Source organism: Silurus meridionalis, chromosome 20, assembly GCF_014805685.1.
Source record: "Silurus meridionalis isolate SWU-2019-XX chromosome 20, ASM1480568v1, whole genome shotgun sequence".
NCBI lineage: Eukaryota > Metazoa > Chordata > Actinopteri > Siluriformes > Siluridae > Silurus > Silurus meridionalis.
The window spans coordinates 4,129,130-4,156,549 of record NC_060903.1 but is presented as its reverse complement, the minus strand read 5'-3'; the positions used below and the strand labels follow the sequence as shown (position 1 = coordinate 4,156,549).

The 27,420-nt window shown below is 39.2% G+C and overlaps 1 protein-coding gene across 1 annotated transcript; it reads right to left on the bottom strand.

Annotated features, from left to right (window-relative positions):
- Window positions 1-7,125: 7,125 nt before the first annotated feature.
- ap1m1 (adaptor related protein complex 1 subunit mu 1) lies at window positions 7,126-26,895 on the bottom strand. The gene is made up of 12 exons (XM_046876717.1): window positions 26,708-26,895; window positions 24,728-24,884; window positions 23,423-23,490; window positions 23,193-23,323; window positions 22,869-23,016; window positions 21,778-21,904; window positions 21,417-21,559; window positions 21,259-21,330; window positions 20,705-20,863; window positions 20,492-20,617; window positions 12,197-12,272; window positions 7,126-9,274 (listed from the first exon to the last, which is right to left on the bottom strand). Exons 1-12 carry the CDS (start codon window positions 26,747-26,749, stop codon window positions 9,252-9,254), a joined length of 1,272 nt encoding a protein of 423 aa, XP_046732673.1. The 5' UTR covers window positions 26,750-26,895; the 3' UTR covers window positions 7,126-9,251.
- Between the last annotated feature and the right edge of the window lie 525 nt (window positions 26,896-27,420).

Genomic DNA, 27,420 nt, shown 5'->3' with positions numbered 1-27,420 from the left:
GAAACGTCACGTCGGCGCGCGACACCGCGACGTCAGTTTTTATTTTATTTATTTATTATTATTATTTTATCGGTATTGATTTCACAACAACTGGAAGCAGATTCTCACGACATGCTTCATCATCAGCCCTATGAACCCTGTATATCAATGAGTCCAGAGTTTATTTTTTATGAATTAGTAGCTTTATAAATTAATTGTTGGATTATATTCATGAATAAATAAATAGTTATAAATATAACATTGTTAAAATAAAAATAAGATGTGATATTTAAAAAAAAAAGCAAAAATAAACGTATGTTGAAAATTATAAAAAAAATTTTTGTTTTTTAATGAATTGGTTATTAATCAATAAAATATTTATTAACAAACATTAATAAACACTTACTCTATTAATTAGACACACATGCATGCACGTCTCTCAATTGTCAAATTTTTCTACACAACAAATAAATTGTCAAAATGACATTTTTTTGCAATATGAATGTGATTTGTATTTCTTTCTATTTTACATTTATTTTAGAAATATATGTGAAATATAAATATATATTTTAGTACTTTTTCCACCCCGATGCCACTTTTCCTTAAGTTGCACTTCAAAATGATGAAACAAAATCAGAATTTTTGTGCAAATTCTCAGCAATAAAACCATCCAGAATAGTGTGTTTCAAATAACATATTATTAAAAGAAGAACGAAACAAACTAAGTCAAGTGAAGATGATGTACGGATGAATAATATAAATGTATGCACACATTTTCGATCACTTTCCCAAAGTAATAAAATCATGGCCACAGTTTGGTTTAATGTAATGCAGATCATAAGGACTTCCAGGCAACATGCAATATGTCATGCTATGTATAAATCTATAACCCATAATATGTATAAGAAATTAAAATATAGCCTATAAAAAAATTTCATTTTAAAATTCAACTCAACATATAATTTTATAGTCTATTTTGGGCCCTTTGCCTTTAACGGACTCTTGAACCCTGAACATCCTCATGAATCATCTTTGTTACAAACGCATCTAAATGCACCTGTTACATAACTCAAATAGGCCGTAATTAAATCGAGGCGAATTTCTTCTCGCAGAAGAATGAGCTGATCTTGTTAAACTCGACTGAAGCTGTGTGTTTATGCGTCACAGTGTTGTAACCTTAACTCGGTGTCACTTGTCTTACGTAACAACTACAAAGTGAAAAAAAAATGCAAGGAATGCCAGAACGTCTGGCTTCAGCAAGCCTACTTTCATATGTATGTCTTTGAGAGGAAACCGGAGAACTTGGTGGAAACCCTGACGGGGAGAATGTGTGAAACTCCACACTAACAGAAACAGAGCTTATGATACATATTTCAGTTTCAGAATAGCCATGATTCTTCTGTGTGTAAGCTCAGAAGCCATTAGGTGCACCATTACAACTGTCTCACCTTATACATGACTGAGCTTTAATTAACTTTGTTTCCTTTTACTTTACATGCGTTCAAAAGAGCAAATCTTACCCAGATTTTCACGTTACATTTTTACACGTGAAAATAGGCCTGTTTAGATCACCATTGGTGATTCCCATGTTTAAGATGAGAAGAAAACCATCCTCTTAGAGCAGACAGAGGCTGCCTTCTTGTGGTTTTCCGTGTCTGTGTGCACCACCAAAACAAGGAAACGTACGTCTGGCATGAATAAAGGCCCTAAAATGCTACGTGTGAATATATATGACTTAGGCGTGTCATGTAAGATTACCTGTGAAGTCCTGGGACGTATCGTTTTCACATCCGGTTCTTTTATCTGCTTCGACACCCACACAGTGTCTGAGACGACAGCAAGTTGGCTGTGAAGGTGCATTTTCAATTAACCGTATCTATAGCATTCACAAATACTTGCCTGTAAGTTGGCCCTTAAATGGAACAGCATTTTTCTCCTAGTATGTGTGTGTGGTGTTTATGTCAACCTGCTGAACAGATTTCCACATGGAAGCCACTCAAGATACAGTTGGGTTATGCGGCTTGGCATACGGTACTGTAACACCTGGCAATGTCATCTGAAGTTCTTATTAGCGCTACGGGATTGTATTCGCGGACGGCTAATGGAATTTCTGACACACGAGGTTCTGCAACAGTCTGCTCCGTGTGAACACCGCTGTCCCTTCAGAGTGCTGCTGATGTGTCTAAATGTAGGCCTGCACAAACTTCAAATAACAACAGAAACCATTTTTTATTCCCTGACTGTGCCTCAGTAAAAGAACAGGAGGAAAATAATAAACCAGTTTAAATTGGACAACAGTCAAGAATGTACACAGAGTTCGGCGAGCGTAAACTGGCTTTGTAGTGGTCATGTCGGAATTCAAAGAGTCGTTTGTAGCACCGCTTTCACAGGACTGTAGAAGCAACGAGTTCATTCCGATCATTTTCTTTCATCAATTTGATTCGATTTTCTTTTTGAGGCCCTTAACAATGGACAGTGTCACAAATCTGCTTTGCAGAAAAATAATATATGTTTTGTATTTTTTCTTTTATCCCCATAATTCTATACCTAACGAGTGACCCAGAGGGAAACGTGGCAAGAAAAAACTCCCTTCGAGCACATTCAGAAATCTTTATCGGAATGAGACTCAAAAAGAAACTCGTTGTCATCTTGGTGACATCCGGATGTTCATTATAGTTTCACACCTTAACGACTACAAAAAAGGGCACTTTACACTAATTACACTAAGAGGTAGAGATGGAATCTCCCTTATGACTAGCATTGCATCATGCTAACGTGTAGATGTTGGCTTTTATTCGTTGCAGGCAAAATGAGTGTTGGAAATTTGGACCAGTTAATAAACAACCAGAAGTGGATTATTTGGTAAAATTAACTTAAGTGTTTTAATCCGCTTATGCCAAAGTGATTTGCCTTTTCTTTTTTTTTTTTGCAAATACTCACCTTAATGTTTTTACATAAATAAATGCCTGCCAAAGTTACAAGCTAGTTTTTATGTAGCTTAATTTATTTTAATTTAGATTTATTTCACCTCAAGGGTGAACAGTGATATTGTAATTAAGTGAATTTGATATACTGGAAGCAGGAAAAATGGACAAGCTTTACAACTATGACAGGGAACAAATTGTGATGGCTGGACGACTGGCATCCTTAAAACCAGCAGGTCTTGTATTGTGTCTCTGGTACAGTGATGAGGACCTGGAAAACATCCAAGCAGGGACAAGCAGTGGACCAGAGACAGCCTGTCTGGTCCTTATTCAACAAAAGATCTTTCGTAGCACATATTGCTGGTTCTATGGTTCAGTGATACAAGCATGAATTATTTAAACATCTCATTAACATGCATTGGCTGTCAAAAGTGTGGAAACCTTTATCAATTTTGAGACACAAGAACATTCATTTCGTTTATATGTAAGAAACTAATTAAAGACAAAACAAAAACACAAGAATGGGACCGTGAACGACTGGAAAAAAATTATGGCCCGATGAGTACATATGTGACATTTTTCAACAGGAGAACTTGTTGAAGGCGAAGAACAGGAGGGAAGAAGTTAGCGTACTGCCTCACCCCATCAGTCAAACTTGAAGTTGAAAGCTTTATGATTTGGGGTTGTTTTGGAGCAGGGAAGGTTGGATATTTATTCCGGAAAAAAGGAATCCTGAATCAACATGGCTACCATTCCATACTTCAACACCATGCAATTCCATCCAGACTGCGGCTCGTTGGAACCGACTTCATCATACAACGAGACAATGAGCTAAAACATATGTCCAAGCTATTTAAGCGTTATTCAGAGAGCAAACAGTCAGCTGGAGTGTTATATTATGGAATGGCCTGTCCAGTCACTGCACCTGAATCCTGAGGAACTGCAACACAAGGTCAGTGAACTAGTAAAGAACATCTTTGGCGGCAAGTTTCACAAAAGGCATGGCAAAGTACTTTTGCTGTTCTTCATACTAAAGGAGGGTTTTTCAATGAAAAAGTTAATCTTGCATACATTTATATAGGTGTTTGTTGCATATAAACAAACAAAAAACATGCATGTGTCTGTTAGAAAACTGCTAATGCTAAAGCAGTGCATCTGCAGTTAGAAAGCCTGTATGCCTGTATAGTTCACATGGTTGCTCTTTGTGTTGCGGAACAGCATTTTAGGGTTGACCGTGAGGATTTCACAAATGCTTCGATGCACTACGTGTCGTCTATTTGTAGCCGTAAATCTTCATTCTGACCTGGTCACAGCAAAGAGGAAACCGGTTTCCCTGGAAAAACAATTATACACCGGCCAAGCATCATGGTTGCGTATTAGCAGAAATACTCATATGTACATATCTCGAAGATTGCACACCGCCTTCCACGTAAAAAGGAACAACCTCTGAGATCTCAGCATGGAAAAGCAGCTTCTTAATGATGTACATGAATGACCTTAAACCGTAGGCGTTAAACCAGACAGAAGATGAGCATCGGGATGATTAACCTAGTCATCTAATAGAATGTATAAAAGGACAGCCCGCTAACAAAAAAGGTGAGGAATGTCAATGTAGAAAAAATGATTCTAAAATCTAGACTAGACAAGAGAGAAAATAACTAACATCAAAAGCTGTGAACAACGATTGTCTCACACACGTGAAAGGCTTGAGAACCAGCAACGATGACCTCACACCCTCAAAGAGCACAATGACATCAGCGCAGCCCCCAGAGAACAAATCCGGCCACGTGTGAACAATCGTGCCTTTCAAAGACAACCTGCTGATGCTGGGAGAACAAGTGCGTTCCATTTACACAGTGGACATGTGTGAACAGGAAGTGACATCATGCGGCTGATGAGATAAAGCCAGACTTTCCCAGACATGGACTGATCTTCTCTTTAAGCCGAGGTCACGCTACGCTTATCCTGCTCACGTGTATGTGAATGCAAATCCGTGCAAAAATAAGATTGAATTTGGCAACCTGCTAATTTGTGATATATTTATATATTACACTTATATATATTACATGCTGTATATACAGCAATCAAGCACAACATTATGGCCGCTAGCCTAATACTGTGTTGTTCCCCCTTTTTGACGTGACACATCGAGCATTAACAGCATGAACTTCTTCAGCAGTTTAAGTTACAGGAGCTCGTCTATTGGATCGGACCACAGACCAGCCTTCACTCCTCACATGCATAAACAAGCCTTGGCCCCCCCATGACCCTGTCGCCAGTTCACCACTGTTCCTTCCTTGGACCACTTTTGATAGATAATGACCACTGCAGACCGGGAACATCCCACAAGCTGCAGTTTTGGATATTCTCTAAACCAGTCGTCTAGACGTCACAATTTGGGCCCTCACTCAAATCCTTATGCTCGCCCATTTTTCCTGCTTTTAACACGTCAACTTTGAGGACAAAATATTCACTTGCTGCCTAATAAATAAATCCCACCCACTAACAGGTGCCATGATGAAGAGATAATCAGTGTTATTATAAAATTATTACTGGTAAAGTCAATGTTCTGCCTGATGAGCGTATATTTGCATATGTACCTGCACTTGTCAGTTTGCACAACTGATACTATTTGCGTCTTATAAAAGAACAAGGTCATATCTGGCTGTTAAATTCAAAGAAATTTTGCAAGTACACTGCCTGGCCTAAATACAAAATAATAATAAAGTAATAATTACTGCTAATATTAGTACTAAAATAGTCACTGTGGCATTTTTCTGCCCAGAGTTGCATTCATTTTTCACCAGGATTAAATAGTGAAGGCTTTGATAATACTTTAGATGCCCAATCACAGTCTTTGCCTTCTCATTCTACAGATTTGCAGCCTTTTTAACCCTTTTGGCTGGTGTTCCTGAAACTGGAAGAGCCATCATCTGGTCAGCCCCTTCATCAACATATCCATACTTCTCAGCCCCACCCACATTTTCCAGCCTAGTTCTGGATACTATTTATCAATAGCTTGGTCAACCCATACTATAGAACTGTATTTTGCACTAGTTTTCTTTTTCTTTTTGAAAGAGGTAGAGAGGGAGTGAGCGGAAGGGGAGAAAAAAAAGAAAAATGTTGGTGTACCTGTTTATTGTTGCATATTTAAGTGAGTTTCTGTTGGTGTTGTATGGGGGGAAAAAAAACTGTATAAAATAAATAAATAAATAAAAATATTGAACTGGACATTTCTTAACCCAATTTGAGAAGATTTAGCAATTTCCTTTGTTGTTTTCATGCATGACTCAGACTAGTAATTTTACACTTCAGAAACAGAGTAATATCTTTTCCATGACTGCAGGATACGATGGCTGTGTAAAAAATGAGAAGCTGCTCACTGAATCTGTTCAACAAAATAAATGTATAAGGGTTAAATAACTTGCATATGAAACATACTAATCACTACAGTAATTAAATATTTGCTGAATCCAGATGATGAATTTGTATTTATTTATTTTCTCAAAGTTGGCCAGTAAATTTAGCCTTATTGCATGAGTCTGGCTTGCAAACGTACAGTTAAAAATGTATGCGTTAAAGCTGAATCTAGCGGTTAGTATATATCTAGTCTTGGTTCAATCAACCAACCAATCTAATAAATATTCATTATACTGCGATAAGCCAGAATATTATGACCATCTGCCTAACATAGTGTTGGTCCCCTTTTGCTTCCAAAAGAGTTCTAGCATGAACTTCTTCAGCAGTTTGAGCTACAGGAGCTCGTCTGATGGACCACACGGACCAGCCTTCGTGCATCAGTGATCCTCGGCCACCCATGACCCTGTCGCTGGTTCACCACTGTTCCTTCCTTGGACCACCTTTGATTGATACTGACCACTGCAGACCAGGAACATCCCATAAGAGCTGCACTTTAGGAGATGCTCTGGCTCGCTTAAATCCTTACACTTGCCCATTTTTCCTGCTTCAACACATCAACTAACAGGTGCCACGATGAAGAGATAATCAGTGTAATTCACTTCATAATGTTATGTCTGATCCGTCTATTTCTGATATATTCATTCAGAATACAAGACGTTTCTACACATTTCTTCATTTCAGCCTTGCTTGTTTTAGAAAGCCTTATTAATGTTTCAACTTCATCTCAGGAACACATTTTCATCGTAGCACAGTAGTAATGACGCACTAAACGAGGCCATAATAAGACAAGTACACGTGAAGCTTTGAGAAAAGACGAACTTTCATTTTGATTTCATTTACTGAAAAAAGGACAGTGCTCGTATGTCACGTGTACAGGTCATGCTGCATCTTTGATTTCTGAATATTACCGGTCAGGGTGGATGTGGAGATATATATATATATATAATATGTTTGTGTGTGTGTGTGTGTGTGTGTGTGTGTGTGTAGAACAACGGGGGAGAAACACATACACACATCCTGAAAATGGCATGATATTAGGAGCAGGAGTCGCTTGCACTAAGGACGAGGGCCGTTGTGGTGTGCAATTTCTGTTGTTGTTATAAGAGAAGTTTTGTGGTAAACATGAAAGTGGTATCAGCAAGATGCTGACATCTTGAGCTCTACTTGTTTTTTACTAATACTGAAAACAAAAATGCTTGGCAAACAAAACAAACAAAGCGAATAACCACGGTAAATGATATACAGTCGATGGATGGAAATACAGTTGCGTGACTAGAACAGTGAAGGAAATGGTCTGATCTGGTGGAACTGATCTTGAACATGGCGTTATATATTTGACGTTAAGCTTCGGTGAGAGAAAACATTTTTGAAATGTGCTTAATCAGGGGTGGACAAATCAGAGTTCATGTTTCATGTGCAGGATGAATTACACTCGCATGTATCCACATGTACCCAAGTGAGCGTCCTGAAAAACGAACATCTGCTAGTGTTGTCACAAATCACTTTCTCCTATGCATCCTATTCCGTGCAGCAAGCGCATACGTTTTGCGTTCAAGAGTGAAAACCTACTGAAAGTCCCGTTTCAGACTTTCCAAACACGCAAATATTTTTGTAACTTCGATGAGTCTCAACTACTAACAATCACGACGGCAGCAGAACAGATTGAAAAAAGTGACACAATTTCACAAATCTACATAAAGTACACAAGGAGGTATGTGAACAATGGTGCTTGTTCGTACAAGTTGGGCATCAAGTACACACCAGTCTTCTCATAGATGCCCGGTGGCACAAACACATTATGGACAAAAGTATTTGGACACCTGACTTTCCCAACCATATGTGGTTCTTTCCCAAACTGTTATCACAAAGCTGAAGGCACGCAAACCTCAGGAGAAGCTCCTGTGCACAAAGTAAACTCTATGGGTTGCATGGGTTGGAGTGAAAGATGGTCCATAAACTTTTGGGAATTAAGTGTATAACTGTTTGGTAAAAAAGAACTTCACTGATCATCTAGGAGCAAAAGAGCTCAATGTTGTAACAAACTTAACAAGTACGTACCCTCCCAACTGCTGCACTACACACAGTGGCTCACAAGTGATCTAGGGGGCAGTATTGCGTATTAAAAGCTGGATTAATTCGGAAGCAGAAACAAGCAGTAATATGGAAACGCAAGAAAAGATCATTCTCCTGCTCAGTTAACGCTAACAGACTTTGCTTAATGCACTAGCTTGCCATATTCTTCTTTAGTGTGATGGATTCGATTTGTTTTCCAGGTAACTAAAACACGAGCCTGAGCAGCACACCGGAGAGATTTTACATGTCGAATTCATGATTTGTCCACCTCTGATAGAAAATCAGAGTCCATACTACACGTGCAATGTAAACACTCCTGTAAACACACACATTAACTGACAACATTGAAATCCCACTAAGGATTCTTACAATAAAAATGGTTAGCTGATCATTGACCATAAAGAGAAGGAATATATCTAAACATGTACACAAAAACTGATGGTCCGGAAGAAAAAAAAAGTTTTTAAACACGACCTACATGAGAGCAGGCCTGAGACAGACGAAATGTCTGCGGTGTTTAAGAGAACTGCTCGGAGTAGCTCACTACTTTCCACCTAAATCATTAATAACCTAGCAAATTAAGGTATATAGGCATCAGCAACAGGGTTCAAACGTGTGCATTTGAAATGGATAGGTGTGCTGGGTAAGGCCTCCTTGCCGGTCTTTGAGATCATGAAAGCGGTTTCAGTCGTCTGAAAGTTCGGGGAAAAGAGAGAGAAAGATACAAAGAAAGAAAGAGTGGGAGAGAGAGAGAGAGAGAGAGAGAGAGAGAGAGAGAGAGAGAGAAGAAAAAAAAGAGAGCGAGAGAGATCCATGTCCATGTGGGTCAGCCAGCAGGAGCCGTGTGAAGTTCTACTACTGGGTCCGGAGCTGATAGTCTGCAAAGAAACAAGGAAATGAGGCATGCTTAATTAAACGCTTCCAAACGGCAGGAAATTGGGGGTGGGGAGTGGTCAAGAAATAAAAAGTTAATTGTGGCAGCTGAGCTTTCCACCCGGCCGACCAAGAGCACAATGCAAAATATAAACCGGGTTTGGAGATGAGAGATAACCTGATGATGGGGGCAGAAATTCATGATGTGAGACAGAACAAATGCAGACGTGAGAGAAACAGGTGATGTCTGCTCTGCTGTTAAATAGAGACCAAATATCAACTTGTGCACAACTGAGGCCTTTGTGTCTTCTCAAAAGCGTAATACATTTAAATATTGATAAAGCTGTTTAAGTAGTATATCTCACAAAAGTGAGTACACAACTTACATTTCAACAACCAGGTTTTCAAGACACAATACTATAGAAATAAAAAGTGTGTGCAGTTTGTACAGCAGTACAGATTTACTGTCCTTTAAAAATAACAACATACAGCCAACAAAAGTGAGTTCACCCCAAGTGAACATGTCAAAACTGTGTCCAATGTGTCATTTTGTGTGAGCATCATTGTTATCCAGCACTGCCTTAATCCTCCTGGGCATGGAATTCACCAGAGCTGCACAGGTTGTTGTTGGGATCCTCTTCCACTCCTCCATAATGACATCACAGAGCTGCTGACACATGATGCTTCTCCACCACTCAATCATCTTCACCTTAAGCTTCCTCTGCAAGCTGGTGGTGTGTTTGGGGTTGTTATTATGCTGGGAAACTGCAGGTTCTGAAGGGAGGGCATCATGTTCTGCTTTAAAATCTCACAGTTCATGTTGGAATTCCTCAATGAACTGCAGCTCCCCAGTACCAGCAGCACTCATGCAGCCCCAGACCATGTTGCTACCACCACCATGCTTGACTGTAAGCAAGACACACTTTTCTTGCTACTCCTCACCAGGGTGTCACCACACATGCTGGACACCATCTGAGCCAAACAAATTTGTCTGAGTCTCATCAGACTACAGGACATGGTTCCAGAAATTCATGCTCGTGGACAGGTCGTCTTCCGCAAACTGTTTGCAGGCTTTCTAATGAGCCAGATTCAGAAAGAGGCTCCTTCCGGGACGATGGCCATGCACGCGGATTTGTTGCAGTGTGTGGCGTTCGGTCTGAGCACTGACAAGTGGACCTTCTGCATCTGCAACCTCTAAAGCCATGCTGCAGCACTCATGCATCTGTTTTTTTGACACACAGCACGAGGACTTGGCTTCTTTGATGTGAGGTCCTTCCTTGTGAGGTCTTTATGTTGAGTTATTTTCAGAGGAGAGTAAATCTGTACTGTTGTACAAATTGCACATTGACTAAAAATATCCAAGTTTCATTTCTGTAGTATTGTCCCATTAAAAGATAAAACACTAAAGTGTTTGCTGAAATGTGAGGGGTGTGTGGCTGCAATTTTTTGATAAAAGGCTTTCGGTTGCAATTCTTTGAGTTTCCTCAGGAACGTATAAAGAACGCAAGTTTATTTAGTCTCCGACTCACACTTTGGGTGCATTTTTTTAAAAATTATTATTAAACTTGAAAACATACACAAAAATGGCAGGGTATTAAAAAATAAATAAAATAATTAAATAAAAAATAAATAAATAAACTAGAGTTAGCACAGTGTCACTGTGGCCACTCACTCCAGACCAGAAATATGATTTGTTTTGCTAACCCACTTCCTGGTTAGCAACTAATTCTAGCGCTATTGATTCTTAAGTGTTTTATGTCCAGCTTCCTGAATTCCTTTTAAAGGGAAAAAATCATGACAAATCAGCATATCGAAGGGAGTGAAACTTAAGAAAACTTAATATTAAATGTAAAACACACACACATCTGTATCACCCAAATGCGGTCTAACAAATGTAAACAATTTAATTAAATTGGTTTAAATTTTGATTTAATCAGTTTAATTTGTGGCAATTTAAACAATTACTCAATTTAATCAAATAATAATAAAAAATGAGTCCTGCATTAAATACATTTAAAAAAATATTTTGTAAAAATTGTTTACAAATGTAAACTGTTGATATTTGCAAATCATTAACTAAAAACAGCAAGTAATTTAATGTTTTGCATTTCTTCCCCTAACTGTACCGAAATTGCCCCAAACTGTGACTTAAAAACCAGAGGAACGTACCGAACCATGACATTGGTGTACTGTTACACATACACATTTTATTTATTTATATAAATATTTAAATATATTTCTATTTATATGTATGTAAATATGTATGTATGTATGTATGTATGTGTGTGCGTGTGCGTATATATATATATATAAAGTGTATGTATACACACACACACGCGCAAATTTATCTTTCGATTTCTTCCAAAATCAGGCCTTGATGCAAAGTGATTTCCCCCCCTCGCCCCCCACCCCCGCAGATCAAACCTAATAAAGCTCAATTTAAGATTACAGAAAGGTCAGAATGCCCCATCTTTCTCCATCTCGCTATTGACTCAGCACAGCATCTCTGCAGCAAGCCGAGTTGTACCCTCGTTTTCTCAAACATCCTCTTTCCACAGAAACCATTGCATACACACACACACACACACACACACACACACACACACACACACACACACACTCTCTCTCATCTGACTTTTACTAAATTGCCTAATTGTTGCCCAATACCTGTAACATTCTGCAAAACAATGATAAATATAGAGTCAGAAATAATGTGTGAGAAATTGTGTGAGTGGAGTAAGCATCGGATTACCACATACACTTTACGCTAAATACTTCACAGTATTACTTTTAGAAATAGGGGCTAGAACAATGCTTTGTTGTGTTTTAACATCTCATACTGTCTCATGGTGCCACTGTAACAGATAGAGGGCTTATTGCTATTATCATTATCATATATGGGTTGACGAGTGATGAATGATGCTTACCTCCGTTCTGGGTGATGTATCGTACCCATGGGAGCGCTTGGTATCCGCTCTTCTCGATGATCTTCAGGTAACGCACCTGAAGAATTTAAAACACACATGTAGAACAATTATAATTTTAATACAGATCAAGACTTACTGAGTTAAACCTAAAAATAAATAAATAAATAAATATATATATATATATATATATATATATATATATATATATATATATATATATATATATATATATATATATATATATATATATATATATATTTTATATATATATATATATATATATATATATATATATATATATATATATATATATATATATATATATATATATATATATATATATATATATATATATATATATATATATATATATATATAACATTTATAATTCACATTAATAGTGCACAACTTTAACAGCCGAATGAACATTGCATTATCAGTGGTTAAGGCTCGGGTTACTGATGAGATGGTCAGGCGTTCAAGCCCCAGTATCTCCAAACTGCCAATCTTGGGGGCCCTTAATGAAGACCCTTAAGACACTGTGCTTCAGAGGTTCTGTATCATGGCTGAGCTTGTGCTCTGACCCCAGCTATTTAAAGTCACATAATTTCCCTGTAGGATTAATATCGAGAGAGAGAGAGAGAGAGAGAGAGAGAGAGAGAGAGAGAGAGAGAGAAAGGACTGTGTGTGAAAAAGAAGAAAGAAAAAGAGAGAAAGCAAGAAAGAAAATAATTTTTTACTCAACGACAGTCAGTTATTAACAATTTTTATTTGTTGCTTGACAGGTTACAGAGCAGGGCTTTCTGTCCCCAAGACTCTTCTATAGTAAAAAATAGCTTACAGCTTTATAGTTTTTGACACCGGAGGCTCTGAAAATGCTAAACAAACATCTCTTCGCATCAGCAAGTGTTTTGATAGTCGGTTTTTATGAAGCGCACATTCTACACTCCCAGTGCAAATCATTACTACGCTAAAACAACCTATTAAAATTACATACAACTGTCTGATGGATCAAAGTCTGAGTAATCAGAATCAGGTGTTCAGTGCTGTAAATATCTATTATTACATTATGTGGCCAAACATTGTGCTGAGGAGGCTGTTACACACGATACTGGCACCCAAGCCTGGGAAAGTATCTGAGCGGCACACAGGAAGCATTTGAAGAAGTGAGATTGAGGAAATGACACCTTTCTTCCCTGCAGAGATATTGAGACATGCTCCGTGACCTTGATAGTCAGCTGTTGCATCACTGTAACTTTGCACAATCACACAGAAAATACAGAAAAACATTATATCACGTTGAAAAAAACAAACAAAACCCCCCCAATGGTCAAAACCTGTTGTGACACTGTTTTCCCGAAGGACAGACATATTAAAATAGCATGTGTGCAGACGAAATAGCAACTAGGAATTCTTTTATACAAGCAGTGTATTCGAAGCATGCATCAATATAGGCTAAAAGAGGAGTTTAAAAACAGCTTTGGAGGCTATTTCCAATCAGGTTTGGTGGAGAACCCCACCAACGCAGAGTCGCTTCGGTGCATATTTCAGGTCGGGCATGTGGACTTTAGCTGGGTGCAGCAGTGCCACCCTGGGTGCAGCGTCCACTATTTAAAACTCATCAAAACCTCCCTTTGGAGCAACCCAGACGGGCCCCGCATACACACTGGCGCAGTGACGAGGCGGTCACTACTCGAAATCTCCAAATGTGGCTTTGTGTTCACGGCCTTTCGGGCCACAGAGCATGTCAAAGTGGTGTTTAGGCGGCGCTTGGTTCGTGTCCGAGAGTTTACGAACTGCTGAGTCACTACAGCGCCAAAAAGCCGCGCACTATAATGTCAAAAATGGCTCCAGAGAAGGTTGAGTGCACGGCTCCGGTTTTACCAAAATTCACCTTACAAGACAAGTGTAGACACTGTATTTGATGCCCGAGATGGCTTTGGCTCAGTACAAGTGTTTACTGGTGTACGCTGGCCTTTCATTAACGCGGCGTGGCCTAGTGGACCTTGTGGCCTTCGGAGCATGCTTCGCAGTCAGGAGACAGACTCCCAGACTTTCACAGACATGCAGTCTAGTCCCTTTTTTTCCCTCCCGAAAGCCTGACCTTGTAAATCTCCACACATGCCGGTCAGCTTGGTCAGACAGACAGCGTGCTCGGTATGGACTACTCAAAAGTGAGCAACAGGTCAAGGTCGTGACCTCGGAGAGCACCAGCACTAAAGGAATTAAATAAAGATCGACACCGCGAGAAATGAGGAAATGGTTTTTACTTATTTTACACATTTGTAGGAAATCAAGATGCCTTGGGGTTTTGGTGGTAAAGATGATACCACAAGCTCATTCCAGACAAGTTAGCAAGTACTTGGGGTGGGGGTGGCTGTGACCTAAGCATTATTGTGTATAAGTGACTACATGAGAATTACTTTTTATAAGTCTGCATTCTAGCCTTTGAGACAGTGGTACACACGAGCGTGTATGAGATGAGACAGATCACGATCGTTGTTTAGAGTGTGGTGAAGGGAGGAAAAAAAATAAAACAGGACGATGCCAAAGCGGGATTGTGAATTTGAGAGCGCTGCCGTCTCATGCTGTTATTATGACTCTCTAAAATACCACCCATAAAGTTTTGAACACAGAAAACTCACATGGCTTCAGAGAAATGAAGCTATATCCAGCCATACTAGAGAGAAGAAAATCCCTCTAAAACACAACCAAAAATAAATAAATAAAAAAAAATCATGTCTGCTGTCAAGGGGGTGCAGACACCCAGGAGGGAGTCTCCATTCACGGGCCATGCGAGGACAGCAGCGAAGCAGACAGACATGCTGACCACAGGAGCGAGACAGAGAGAGGGAATGGGTGAGTGTGTATATGAGCGTTAGGGTTATCAAAGCATCCCTGAGGTTTCGTCGCGAGGCAAGTCAGCAAGTTCGCTCGGTAAACGTCTGGCATGGTGCGATCGGGAGCAGCACAGCTCTTACATTTACGCAGAAATTCTCATCTAACAGCAGGAGGGTGGCCAGAAAAGATCTCAAATCCAAACCCCTATGGACCATGATGGGGATTCTTGTGTAATATGAGGATACACCTGTGCAATATAAATGAAAAACATACACAGATTCCGAGCAATTATCAGAGCAACACTGGCTTCAAACTTTGGATAGGTATTGGGACCGATCAAGTACTCAATGGAGAATAGAGAGTCCTTTATCCAAATTCCTGGAAAATAGAGAATGATTTTGCAATGTTTTGATTTTAGTCCCGTTTTGTCCTTTTGGCCAGAAAAGTGAATCAGAGGCACTACAGTCCTACTTTCCATGGGAATTACCAGGAATTAATGGGAATAAACTGGTAATTTTTAAAATAGCAGGTGAGCCTAAAACAGGAAAATTAAATGTAAGTGAAAATAAATCTTGCAGGATAATCTTTGTTTAAAACTGCCAGATTTAATGTAATTTCATTTGAATTTCTACACTGCACATTCATACAGCACACTTACTGCAGGGTTACTGAGGCCACGCCCCCTACATGCACTGGGCATTCCTTTATAACAAACACACATCATTTCTTCAATTCTGCACACAGAATAATGTCAAACAATGTACACCTTGGCGAGTTTAGACAAAAATATTACATACATTTATGTTTAAAACTTCCTCGTGCTGTCCCTCGCACTTTCCAATCAAGTTCTTCAATCCATCTATACATCCAATTTTCCATCCATCCATCTATCTAGGTTTTCATCCATTCTTTTTTTAAATCCTTCTGTTCATCCCATCCCTGCTCAAGCTCATTCCCATACAGATTTGCATCCATTCTTCTTTACCCTTCCATCTCAGGTTGCATCTGCTCATCCTTCTGTTTACATATATGTTTTTATTCCTTCATCAATCTTTCCAACCAAGTTTTATTCATCCATTCATCCATCCATCCATCCATTCAAGTTTAAATTCATACACCCTTTTAAGTTTCCTTCCACCCATGTTACCATCAGCCCTTTACGCATGGTTGCATACGTTTCTCCATGTTTCCATCCATCACAGTCCAAATTACTCATCGTTTTCATCGATCATCTCCAAATTTGCATTCAATTTCAACATGGACTGTATTTCTGTGAAGTTGTGAGCACAGGACACACATTCTATTGAATCAGGGAGTCATCATGACAATGATTTCCCCACAATGTAGTCACATCTGCAGAGAGCAAACGACGTTTGGAGAGAAAAAAAAAGAAATTGGATCAGCTGAAAATATTTGTTGTTTTAAAAAAGAAGATGCAGCCGATGATAAGGAAAATCTGCTTGGACGCTGTAATGGGGGGAAAAAAACCAGGCGTACATCAAAATGAGAGAAATTAGCAAGAGGAAATCTCACATAAGTTAACTATTTAATTCGATTTGAGAAATGACTGATTCTTTCCTCATAATCCTGCTCATGGACGGGGGATGAGGAATTGAGTTAAACAAGAGGTTTAGCGTCTTTGAGTTCCGTGTGGGATGCTTAATACAACTTAATCCACAAAAGAGAGGAAATCTACTCTGCTTCCCCAATTCATTCACTCCCTTTCGAAATCATATAAAATCAGCACTAATCGTATTGGCTGTGGCGCGGAGGAGGGTCAAGAGCAGATTGCACGGCTCCTTTAAGACCATCGTGCTGAACTCTATAGAGCAACGCAGGGCACTCAGAGTTCAGCCAAACTTTCAGCCACACACACACACACACACACACACACACACACACACACACACACACACACACACTCTTCATCCCAGTGATCAGTGACCTATTAACATGCTGTATACTTGCATTCACATATCAGGATACTACACCTCGAATCCCCAGCAGCTGTTTTTACTGTGTGAAGTGACAATTTAAAAAGGTGTGAATGTCAGGATTTTTTAACTAAAACTCTTTGCAACTCATAATAACCACTACAGCCCTTAAGCACTAAATATGTGGCCATTTCTCATCCAGCGAGAGACCACGAATTACATCCCACAGGTAAAAAATTGAGTTTTGGAAACAGCGAAAGCCCTTAAACAAACAACGGAAAGATCCAGCTGCATTTGTGTTTTAGTCATTTGCTAAGAAAACACACAGAGAAACAGCTGGCCTGTGCAGCAATTAGAGAGAAAGGTCTACACGCTGAAGAGACGCCGATTGCATTTGGTGTAAATGCACCCGAGAGACGCTGAAACCGGATTTATATTAAACCGTCTAGATTTCATACAAGTGTAAATACCTCAAACGCATATTTAACTAAATCCGCTCATAATAAGGAGGTGAATGATGCTGGTGTGTGCTGTGGGCTGGTATAAGAAACACAAATACATATACAGGTAGTCTCCGAGTTCTGATGGTCCGACTTACGGTTTTTCTGTGTTTTTGGTGTTTCAAAGCCAAAGTTAGCTCTCATTCAGACACTGAAACAGAGCGCGTCATGCGAGACACATATATACACTGTAAAGTTGATTAAATTATTAAAAAATTAAAGGATAGGGTTGGTTCATGGGTACATGGGCCATGTCTTAACTTATATACACATTTTGATATATACGTATGTCATTTCCTGGAGACAAATTTCGAGCACGGGTGCAGCCAAAAATCGTGATAAGATCCGCATAGAAATATTAGGTGTAAACAGATTTTGAGACAATGACTCAAAGCCTCAAACACTCCCTGATGTGTGACTCAAACAGGCCAGCATGTGCGATTGCTCTGAATGCAGTAAATATAGCAGCCATGACAAAATTCCATTTGAAGAACTGTATCCTCACTATAATAACTCATAATCAATCATAAAAAAAAGCTAAACAAAGTAGTACCTTTGGGCAAAAAAAAAAAAAAAAAGAAAAAGGAAACCCACCAATTACACACATATTATTAAATACATCTATAAAGACTATAGAAATACTTCTACACTTCATCCAGATTGATCAGAATGTTTGAACTTTCTACAACAGAAACTCTGACACCAGTGTCATTGTTTCTACAGTAACAAAGTAGCACCAGTTTCTCACATGGAAACTCCACAGAAACGGAATAAACAGTTTGAGGTTTATTTAGCGCGCCAGGAAGGAGTCTCCACTGTCAAACGTTATTTTTTTACTGTCAAATAAAAAGTAAAGCATTGTTCTTTAATGAATAAAAACATGTCTGACATAAAAAGTATTTAAAAGATGTTTTTGGAAAATAATGTGCTTTGGGATGTCGATAGTAAATCGGGCCGTGTCTCAGCACCCTCTCTTGGATTTATGTTTCTATAACAGCACGACTGCGAGCGCTCGATTGCTTTAGTCTGCAGCGTCCGCACTTTGAGACTCTCTGTGAGAAAGTGGTAACTTTACAGGAATGAAAGGTCTGTGGGCTTTTCTCAGTAAGCCTTATATCTTTATCTTATTACCTTCGAAAGAAAAGCTGAGGGTGGGTCTGTTTATAGCTGCTATAATGTTAGTGATCACACGAACATGGTCCATTGCAACATACATTGATACCATAAATACCTACAAATAGATGAAAACAATACGACTTTGGAAGTCAAAAAAGGGTTGCGTGCAAGAATAACACACTTCAGAACATGCTGTTAAAAGGAAAGTAAACAAATTTAGATTAGATTTGATTCCTTACAGGTCTGATCACCAAAATGCAAAAATCTATTTGCACTTTTTTTTTTTCCTTTATTTTTTCTACTAAAGTTCTAATTTCAGGACTGTGACCCCCGATGACACTGACTTGTCAAGCCGGTCCTACGATGTACTACTCGAGATTCAAGTCTGTGGAGTTGTACCAAACCCTGAACATGTCTGAGTACAGAAGATGTTCACTCTGCCATCTAGCGATCCTAACAGTGTCAATAGTTTCACATTTTCAGGGCTACAGCCGTTTGCTAAGCAGCTGGGGTGGTCCTTCTCATTCCGGTGTCCAGATTTTAAATTAAATAATAATTTTAAAAAACACAGGTAAAAACAAATCAAATGAAACATCACACATGAATCACCAACTTGTTATAATAAACCTGCATTTACGCAATCCTGTAAAATTATTTACAGGATTTAAAGATCTGAATTCTCCTTAAAGAATTATGAACTTTGCTCGTTTTCTGGGGTGAAAGTGGTCATGTAGTAAAATGCGACATTAAGAACAGAGGTAGAAGAATGGCTTATAGTGCCATCTTGTGCCGCTACATGGAATTACTCTCTGTATACTGGAGTAAGTATACGGGGCTCAAGAATTGATTTTAAAATCACATGATACTTTCAGCACGGTGAGATTTGATTTTTAATAGCTGACATAAATTTTCTTGGTACATCCAGCTCAAGCTTTTTACCATCAAGAATTTGCAATTTAATTTATTTGAACAATTTGAAAATTTAACTTTTTCCTGTGGCTGTTGCTGCACTGAACAGCTGATTTGTCATCATACAACGTTAAAAACACTAGTGCATTGTCCCTTTTTTCCCCACCACGCATTTTTGCACCATCCATAACTATGTTTATCATCAGATTTCTGTATATTCCACTCATATTTATTCTGTATATACTGTATAATACTTGTACGTATCCATTTCATGTCATTTCTTTGCACAGTTAAACTGAATATTATTGTATATCCTTATTGATAAATGGGTGGATTTGGTATTCAGGATTGAGTGGATTTAAGATGTGGTTAATTAAGGGGTTCTGCATTGGTGATATTTAGATTAATTATTTGGGATTCAGAATTAAATGTTTAAGATTCAAGAATTTGTGAATTTAGAATAAGATAGATTTAGGTTTCAGGATTGGGTGGATTTGTGATTAAAAATTATGTGAATTTGGGATCGAGTGGATTTGGGATTCAAAATTTGGAATTCAGTATTAGCTGTATTTGATGAATTTGTGATTCATGATTGAATGGATTTGGAATTGGGTCTATTCAGGATTTGATTATTTTGTTGTTCAGTATTTTGTAAATTTGGGAATGATTATTTGTAATTTAGGATTAAATGTATTTACGATTCAGAATTTGGTGAATTTGGGATTCAGGATTTGGTGAATTTGGGATTCAGGATTTAGTGAATTTGGGATTCAGGATTTAGTGAATTTGGGTTTGTATCTATTCAGAATTTGGTGAATTTCTAATTCAGGATTGGGTGATTTGAGGTTCAGGATTGGGTGGATTTAGTGTTTGGGTTCATTAACACAGAATCTTTCCAGAATCATAAAGAAAGTGTAAACCCATCACAATGAAATGCAATTAGTGTTTATGATTAAAAAACCTTATGAGAAAAGAGAAAACACTTTCTATTATACCTGAATTCCAGAGGTGGTGAAGTAGGGGATCTCGAATTTAACACTGATTGGTGGCTTTCCTTCTTTATCCTCAGCTTCCACACTAGGCAGGCCAAAGTGTGCTCTCATCAGATACTCCTTACCTCCCTGAGAGAAAGAAATAAAGCGACTCCAAATCACCACAGTTTCACACTGAATAGTAACACCGTGTGTGTGAACAGCATTCGTACTTACAGGGAAAGATTTAATAGACCAGACGATCTCACTGTTCTCTGGGACCCACTTCACGCTCCCCACTGTGGTCTTAAACTTGGGCGAGTCGGCGTCGGTGGGCACAGGGATATGGATCTCCACGTTATTGGCAGTAGAGCGCCGTTTAAATTGTGATTTGGCCTGAAACACAAGAGCTTCGATTAGCCTGGATGCTGCCTTCCAGCTCAAGATGCTAAACTTCATCTCAAGAGGTCAAGAAGCCTTTGTCATTGTCGACGTTCCACCAAAACACTGGTGCTACGTAAAAGCATCATAAAGCTACAACAAATACACAAAACAGCACCGGCAGTAAACCTGCTGTATAATGTGTTATACAGTACAATGTGCAAAAATAAAAACAAGAATATATTTGTAAATATAAACAGAAAATGTTGTGCAAAACAGACACAGCAGCAACCGAATAGACGTGCAAAACAGCATGTAAACAGTTATAATATAGTTATACTAAAATAATAAATCTGGAAGGTTAAAAAACATAGAAAATCAAAGAAAAAAAAAAAGAAATCAGTTCTGACCTTAATCATGTACTCAATTCTGCTGTGTGAATGCTTCTCAATCACAGACTCAATCCAGATCAGAGGCTTTACCTGGAAAGTCATCAAGAAAATTTCTGCATATGTAGAATACAGCATGAACAGGACATGTATGCGTGAGTGCAAGCGGAGGGGCTCACGTGCGTGTTAAGACGGTATGACATGAGCTCAAACTCTCCGTCTGGAGGAATGAAGCTGATGGTGCGGTCGTTCTCGAAGCGGGACAGTCGTACGCACTGGTGAAACTTCACGTCCTCCAGCTCTACGGACTTACTCTTCCCTCCTGAGCATGAGAAAAGTCAGCCAGAGATGATAAAAAAAATATAGAGAGTTTCCGAATGTATTATTAAACAGGTGCAAAAAAATTAAGCGTTCAATGTAACAGACTTTTACGAGATAATGTAATGATTCTTTCTATTAATCTATTAATGCATAAACAAACGGATGTGAAAATAACTGTGCAATTATATTTATTTATTTATCATATAAAAGCACACTCACGTCCGGTGTTTTCGAACAGGACCTTATCATTAAGCCCCAGACGCAGCTCGGGCATGCCCGAAAGAAACACTCGCATTTTAATGGAGCCCACGATCTCGCTGCGGAGGACGTTTCCGTTGGCACTGACCTGCGAAGAGAAGAACGTTTTGCTGTGGTTTTTTTTTTTTTTTGCACCTGAAAACCCTAATTAACCACAAGCTGCATAAACTGATCAGGCATAACATTGACATAACATGAGCGGTGAAGTGAATAACACTGATTATCTCTTTATCATGGCACCTGTTAATGGGTGGAAGATATTTATTAGGCAGCAAGTGAACATTTTGTCCTCAAAGTTGACGTGTTAGAAGCAGGAAAAATGGGCAAAGGGATTTAAGTGAAGGCCAAATTGTACGACTAGACGTCTGGGTCAAAACTGCAGCTCTTGTGAGCAGTTCCTGGTCTGCAGTGGTCAGTATCTATCAAAAGCGCTCCAAGCAAGGAACAGTGCAAGGAACAGTGGTGAACTGACGACAGGGTCATTGGGGGTCCGAGGCTCGTTGGGGGTCCAAGGCTCGTTGATGCACGTGAGGAGCGAAGGCTGGTCCGTGTGGTCCCATCCAACAGACGAGCTTCTGTATCTCAAATTGCTGAGGAAGTTCATGCTGTTAATGAGCGACAGGTCGGGACTGTTTCGGCAGCAAAAGGGGGCCAACACTATATTAGGCAGGTTATGCCTGAACTGTGTTTTTACCCTTGAGATTGGCGCATTAGAGGCTTCAGAATTTAGATATTTTGGAATACAGTGCATCACATCTGGATTAGAATGTAAAGCAGTTGATCAAAAGATTTGATCATTTCAGCAAATCAGTAGTCAGAAAATAAGAAATAAGAAAAAAAAATTCAAATCCAGATCCTTGCATAATAATGCAGCAGGTATGAAACAAAAACAATATAAACTACTACATATCTGATGGTCTCTGAATTAAAATAGAACGAAGAAAAAAATGTTTTGAGCCCCCCTTTTCCTCCACACTGTACTCTGTGCTGCGATGGATGTGTGTGTTTGTTTTCAGAAGTCCAAAAGTGTGATCTAAAAATGGCGTGCCTACCAGAAGATTGACGGACTCGATGACGTCCAGGAAAACCTCGTTCTTCCTGTACTTGATGCCCTCTGACCTCCAGGACACGGCATTGGTGACCGTCGCAGGGGGACGAGGTGCTCCTGTGTCTAACTTGTGCCCCTCTTGTGTGATGTATCTGAACAAACATTACGATAAATTACTGCAACATCCAAAACAGCCACAACAATGTGAAAAGTCAGAAGAGGGTCGGGAAGCCGGTTAATGGAGAATGTCCGAGATAAGAACATCTGTAAAGCATTGGATGGAATGAAGGACAGGTGAGGAGCGTGTGATGCACGGCGTGATACTGACTCCTGCAGGATTTTGCTGTCGGTCGTCTGTGGGTAGCCGAAATCCATTAGCTCGTCCAGAAGCTCGTAAATGATGACAAAGTTATCTCGGATGCTCTCCTCCTCCAGCTCCTTAAAATACTCGGAGAAAACCTGATGCCACAAAAAACAGCAACGGTTACGCAAAAGACTCTCTTAAATCTTGTGTTCTAAAATCGTACGCGACTGTCTTAAATCTCATTTCTGGATTACCTGCACGATTTTATACAGGAACGAGAAAACCAGAGAGACGCAGGCGTTTTTCTTGGACGTCGCAACAACTGGACGAAAGAGTTAAAGGAAACCGCAAAGTCATCAATGTCAAAAGGGTGCGAAAGACAAAAAATTTTATTCTACACACATTGTTTTGCAACACAAACAGGAAGTGACTTCTATATGCTGCAACCAATAACAGGAACTAACTTTCATGCAGACATCTCAGCACTAGAACCATTTTCTTTTCCCAGACCAGAATCCGATATTGTTTCCTTTTTCAGGCTGATCTTGAGTGTTACTTTTAACCCTTCAACGATAAAACAATCACCAATATACCAACATACACTATATGAACAAAAGTATTGGGACGCCTGACTTTTCCAGCATTATGTGTTTCTACTCCAAGCTGTTTTCACACTGCTGGAGGCACACCACTGTATAATTGTGGATGCGTCCGCCTGAAGATTTCCCTCCGTTTCAACTAGGAGAGCGAAACCTGTTCCAGGATGACAATGTGCACAAAATCAGCTCCATGCTTTACATGGGTTGGAGTGGGAGATCTTAAATGGCCTGCTAAAGAGCTTTGACCTTAACCTTATTGAACACCTTTGATATGACTGCACCCCAGGCCTCCTCGCCTCACATACATCAGTACCTGCCTTTACTAACACCCTTGTGACTGCAAACCACATGTGAAAATCTAGTAAAGCATCCTCCAAGAAGAATGTAGGTTTTGGAGTAAATGGAGACTAAATGTGGAATGGGATGTTAAAATAAATAAATAAATAAATAAATCTCACAGTTAGGTGTTGACAAACTTTTGTCCATTCAGTGCATTAAGTATAAAAATAAAATCAATCCTGACAGAACTGAAGTCTATATGTATGATTTTTGCTTCCGTGTTTTTTTTTTTTTTTTTTTAATTTAATTTAACTCCACTGAGCATCATCATGTTTTATTCATTGTACAAGAAGCATCTTCAACATAATGCAAATCGAGTCATTATTGTTATTTCGTTAAAACATCTTTAAGAATGTGGTAGCACCGGAACAGCCGGTCTGAAAATCAGTAGTGCACTAACCATGAAACCTGTTCAAACTCTTTCGTTTACCCTACATGTTTAACTGTATGTATGTAATTAAAGCAAAAGCTGCTCCTTGCACAAACAACGTGACTAACATCTTTTTCCTGTTCTGCGTAATCCTACTGCTATGACAGAACTACTTCTGTGACGGAGCGGCTCAGGGAGCTCGGGCTTGGACTGAGAGAGAGAGAGAGAGAGAGAGAGAGAGAGAAGGATACGGTAAAGGTTGTTGTGTTTGATCCACATGAAGCGCACTCCACCGTGAGCCAGGATGGGAGACAGAGTGCCTTCTTCCTCCTTATCCATCAGCAGAGTCATGAAGTGCTCGATCTCGGACATGTCCACATCGCCGCGGTAGTTACGGCAAATCAGGACCTGGAAAACACACACACGAGCGACAGGTTATGCATTAGAATAAAATATAGAAAAACATGACAATGTATAACTTCAACTACAAAAAAATAAATAAATCTCCAAATTCTTCTTCGGTCTAATTTCACTGAAGTAGATTATCGTCGTCATATCCTGCAGAAGAAGCAGGAGTTTCACAGCGACGTTAGACGCGGTTGACTCGGTGGACGCGGCATAAGAACGGTGCATAATGAAAAACGCAGTGATGCGGTGATAGCACTGACGGATAAATCATCGTACGGCGTGGGAAGGGAAAGAAATTGAATGCCGCAAAATCACGTTGAACAGTATTTCCTCTTCATAACCAATTTGAAACAAAAACGTCCAGAAATATAGAGTTTAAATCAAGGATTTCTGGGATTTAGGAATATTTTCACTAAGGAATTGAGCGCATCCTGATCTCAGACAGGGAACTGTACATGTCCACTCCAATATACCGTATACCTGCATATACACTATATTGCCAAAAGTATTGGGTCACCTGTTCAGTAATGATATGTGCGTTTTTTTTGAGCATCGCATTGCACATTTAGTCCCAATTTGCTCTTATTAATTCCTCCACTCTTCTGGGAAGATGTGCATGTGGACACAAGCGTGTCAGTGAAGTACAGTGATGTAGGTGTGGTGAAGAGGCCTGGGGATGTTCAGTGGGGTTAAGATCAGAGCTCCATAGCAGGCCATTGAAGATCTTTCTCTTCAAAACCATGTAAAGCAGATCTTTATGGAGCACGAGTTGTGCACAGGGGCAGTGCCATGCTATTTTATTAAACCGAATCCAATGACGTCCTACACGATCATGTGCAGAGAGCTTTGTTTTATATATAAATAAATGAAATGCATACATGTCTTCATAGATAATCTCCATGCACTTGTACTCTGCAGAATGAAGGTACCGTTTAATCAACTCTACGTATATTTTATTTTAATCATTCCTCCAAAATAAGACATCATGTTTTTTTTTTGAGGGAATTTTTTTTGTTTTTGGTGTTTTATATATGAAGAGGTTTGAAGAGTAAAATGGGGAAGCAAGTCCTTACTGAGAAATACAGGAGGACAAAGGCCTTATTTTGGTCATTTTAACCCAACAATTATTATAAAACTGTCCAATAAATATCGATAATATTTTATTTATTATTTAAATGATATTAAGCATGAAGACCCAGTCCACCATTTTATTGCATGTCGTGTGTTTGTGTATGTTTCAACCTAAACAGCAATTACAGTTATGTCATTTTTGACGTGACGTTCAGGAAATGGTGAGAAAACACCAAAAACAAATAAGAAATAAATATGATAATTTCTATATAAACAGTCGAGGTCCTGTTGAAGAGAGCGGCAGGGGAGCTGAGTGTTCCCGGGAGAGGAGAATGACTGGGCGGCGGTTTAATCAAATCCATGATCCGCTAGTTAGCATATTAGCATAGTTAGCATAGTTAGCATATTAGCTCGCGTCCCATAAATACAATATGCAGGATTAAAATTAGCTTAAAAAAATTAAACAAATATAAAGTTTTAAATATGCTTCCTTTAAAACCCAGCAACTCAAACGCGGTTTTCTTTTCCACCCGTCTTCCCTTATACTTTTCACATCCTTCGCTACGATTGGTCAGTCATTTGTGGGGGTCCATAAAAACCGCGTTCTGATTGGTCCACTGCGTGTGAAAATGACGGATAAGCCAATCACGTGGTAGGAAAACGGGTTATGCGGGAATACAGGTGGGAGCAGCGAATTAAAGAATTAGCATACGCTAGCCGCAGGAGCTAACCGGCGGATTCCGTTATCTTACCTTGCCTTTCAAGTCTAACACGTAAACGGCGCTGGCTGACATTTTGGACGCCCGGAGAGAGTCGCTTCAAGACGAAGCGAGTGGCTTTAAAATCCGAACAATTCGACAGTAACCAGTGCTGAGTTTCTAATAAACCAAAAAAAATGACGGCATCAGTCACCAAGTCATATATTTTTTTTTTTTTTTTTTTTTTTGCTGTAACCACAGTACAGGTCTGTCTAGCGCCCCCTGTCTGACTGGAGACACACTGCACCAATAAAGGAGTAATTTTCTTTCGGCTTCTCCCATTAGGGGTCGCCACAGCGGATCATCCGTATTCATGATCCGCGTGTTCGATTTGGCACGTTTTCTTTTACGCTGGATGCTCTTCCTTCCTATATGTCATGTTTGTTATCACCATTAGATGTCACTTGATGTTAATTTTTCTCTTCCTAACACCTCTGACTGTAACCACAAACCTAAAAATAGTGTGTAGTGTATGAATTTACTTGTGAACAATTCATTCACAATTATTTGCATTTGTGGAATTAGTAGAATTAGAAAGAAGTACAGCATGCTTTGCTGAAAAGACGAGCGCCAAACATTGCGTCCTTGTTTATTTAAAGCATAAAGTCTTTCAAATGCAACCTGCTTTAGTGCAGCAAAAAAGCAGACGCATGTCAAATAGCTTTTCGATGCTCTCTCTTCAATTCCTTGCCCTCATGTCTATAGGA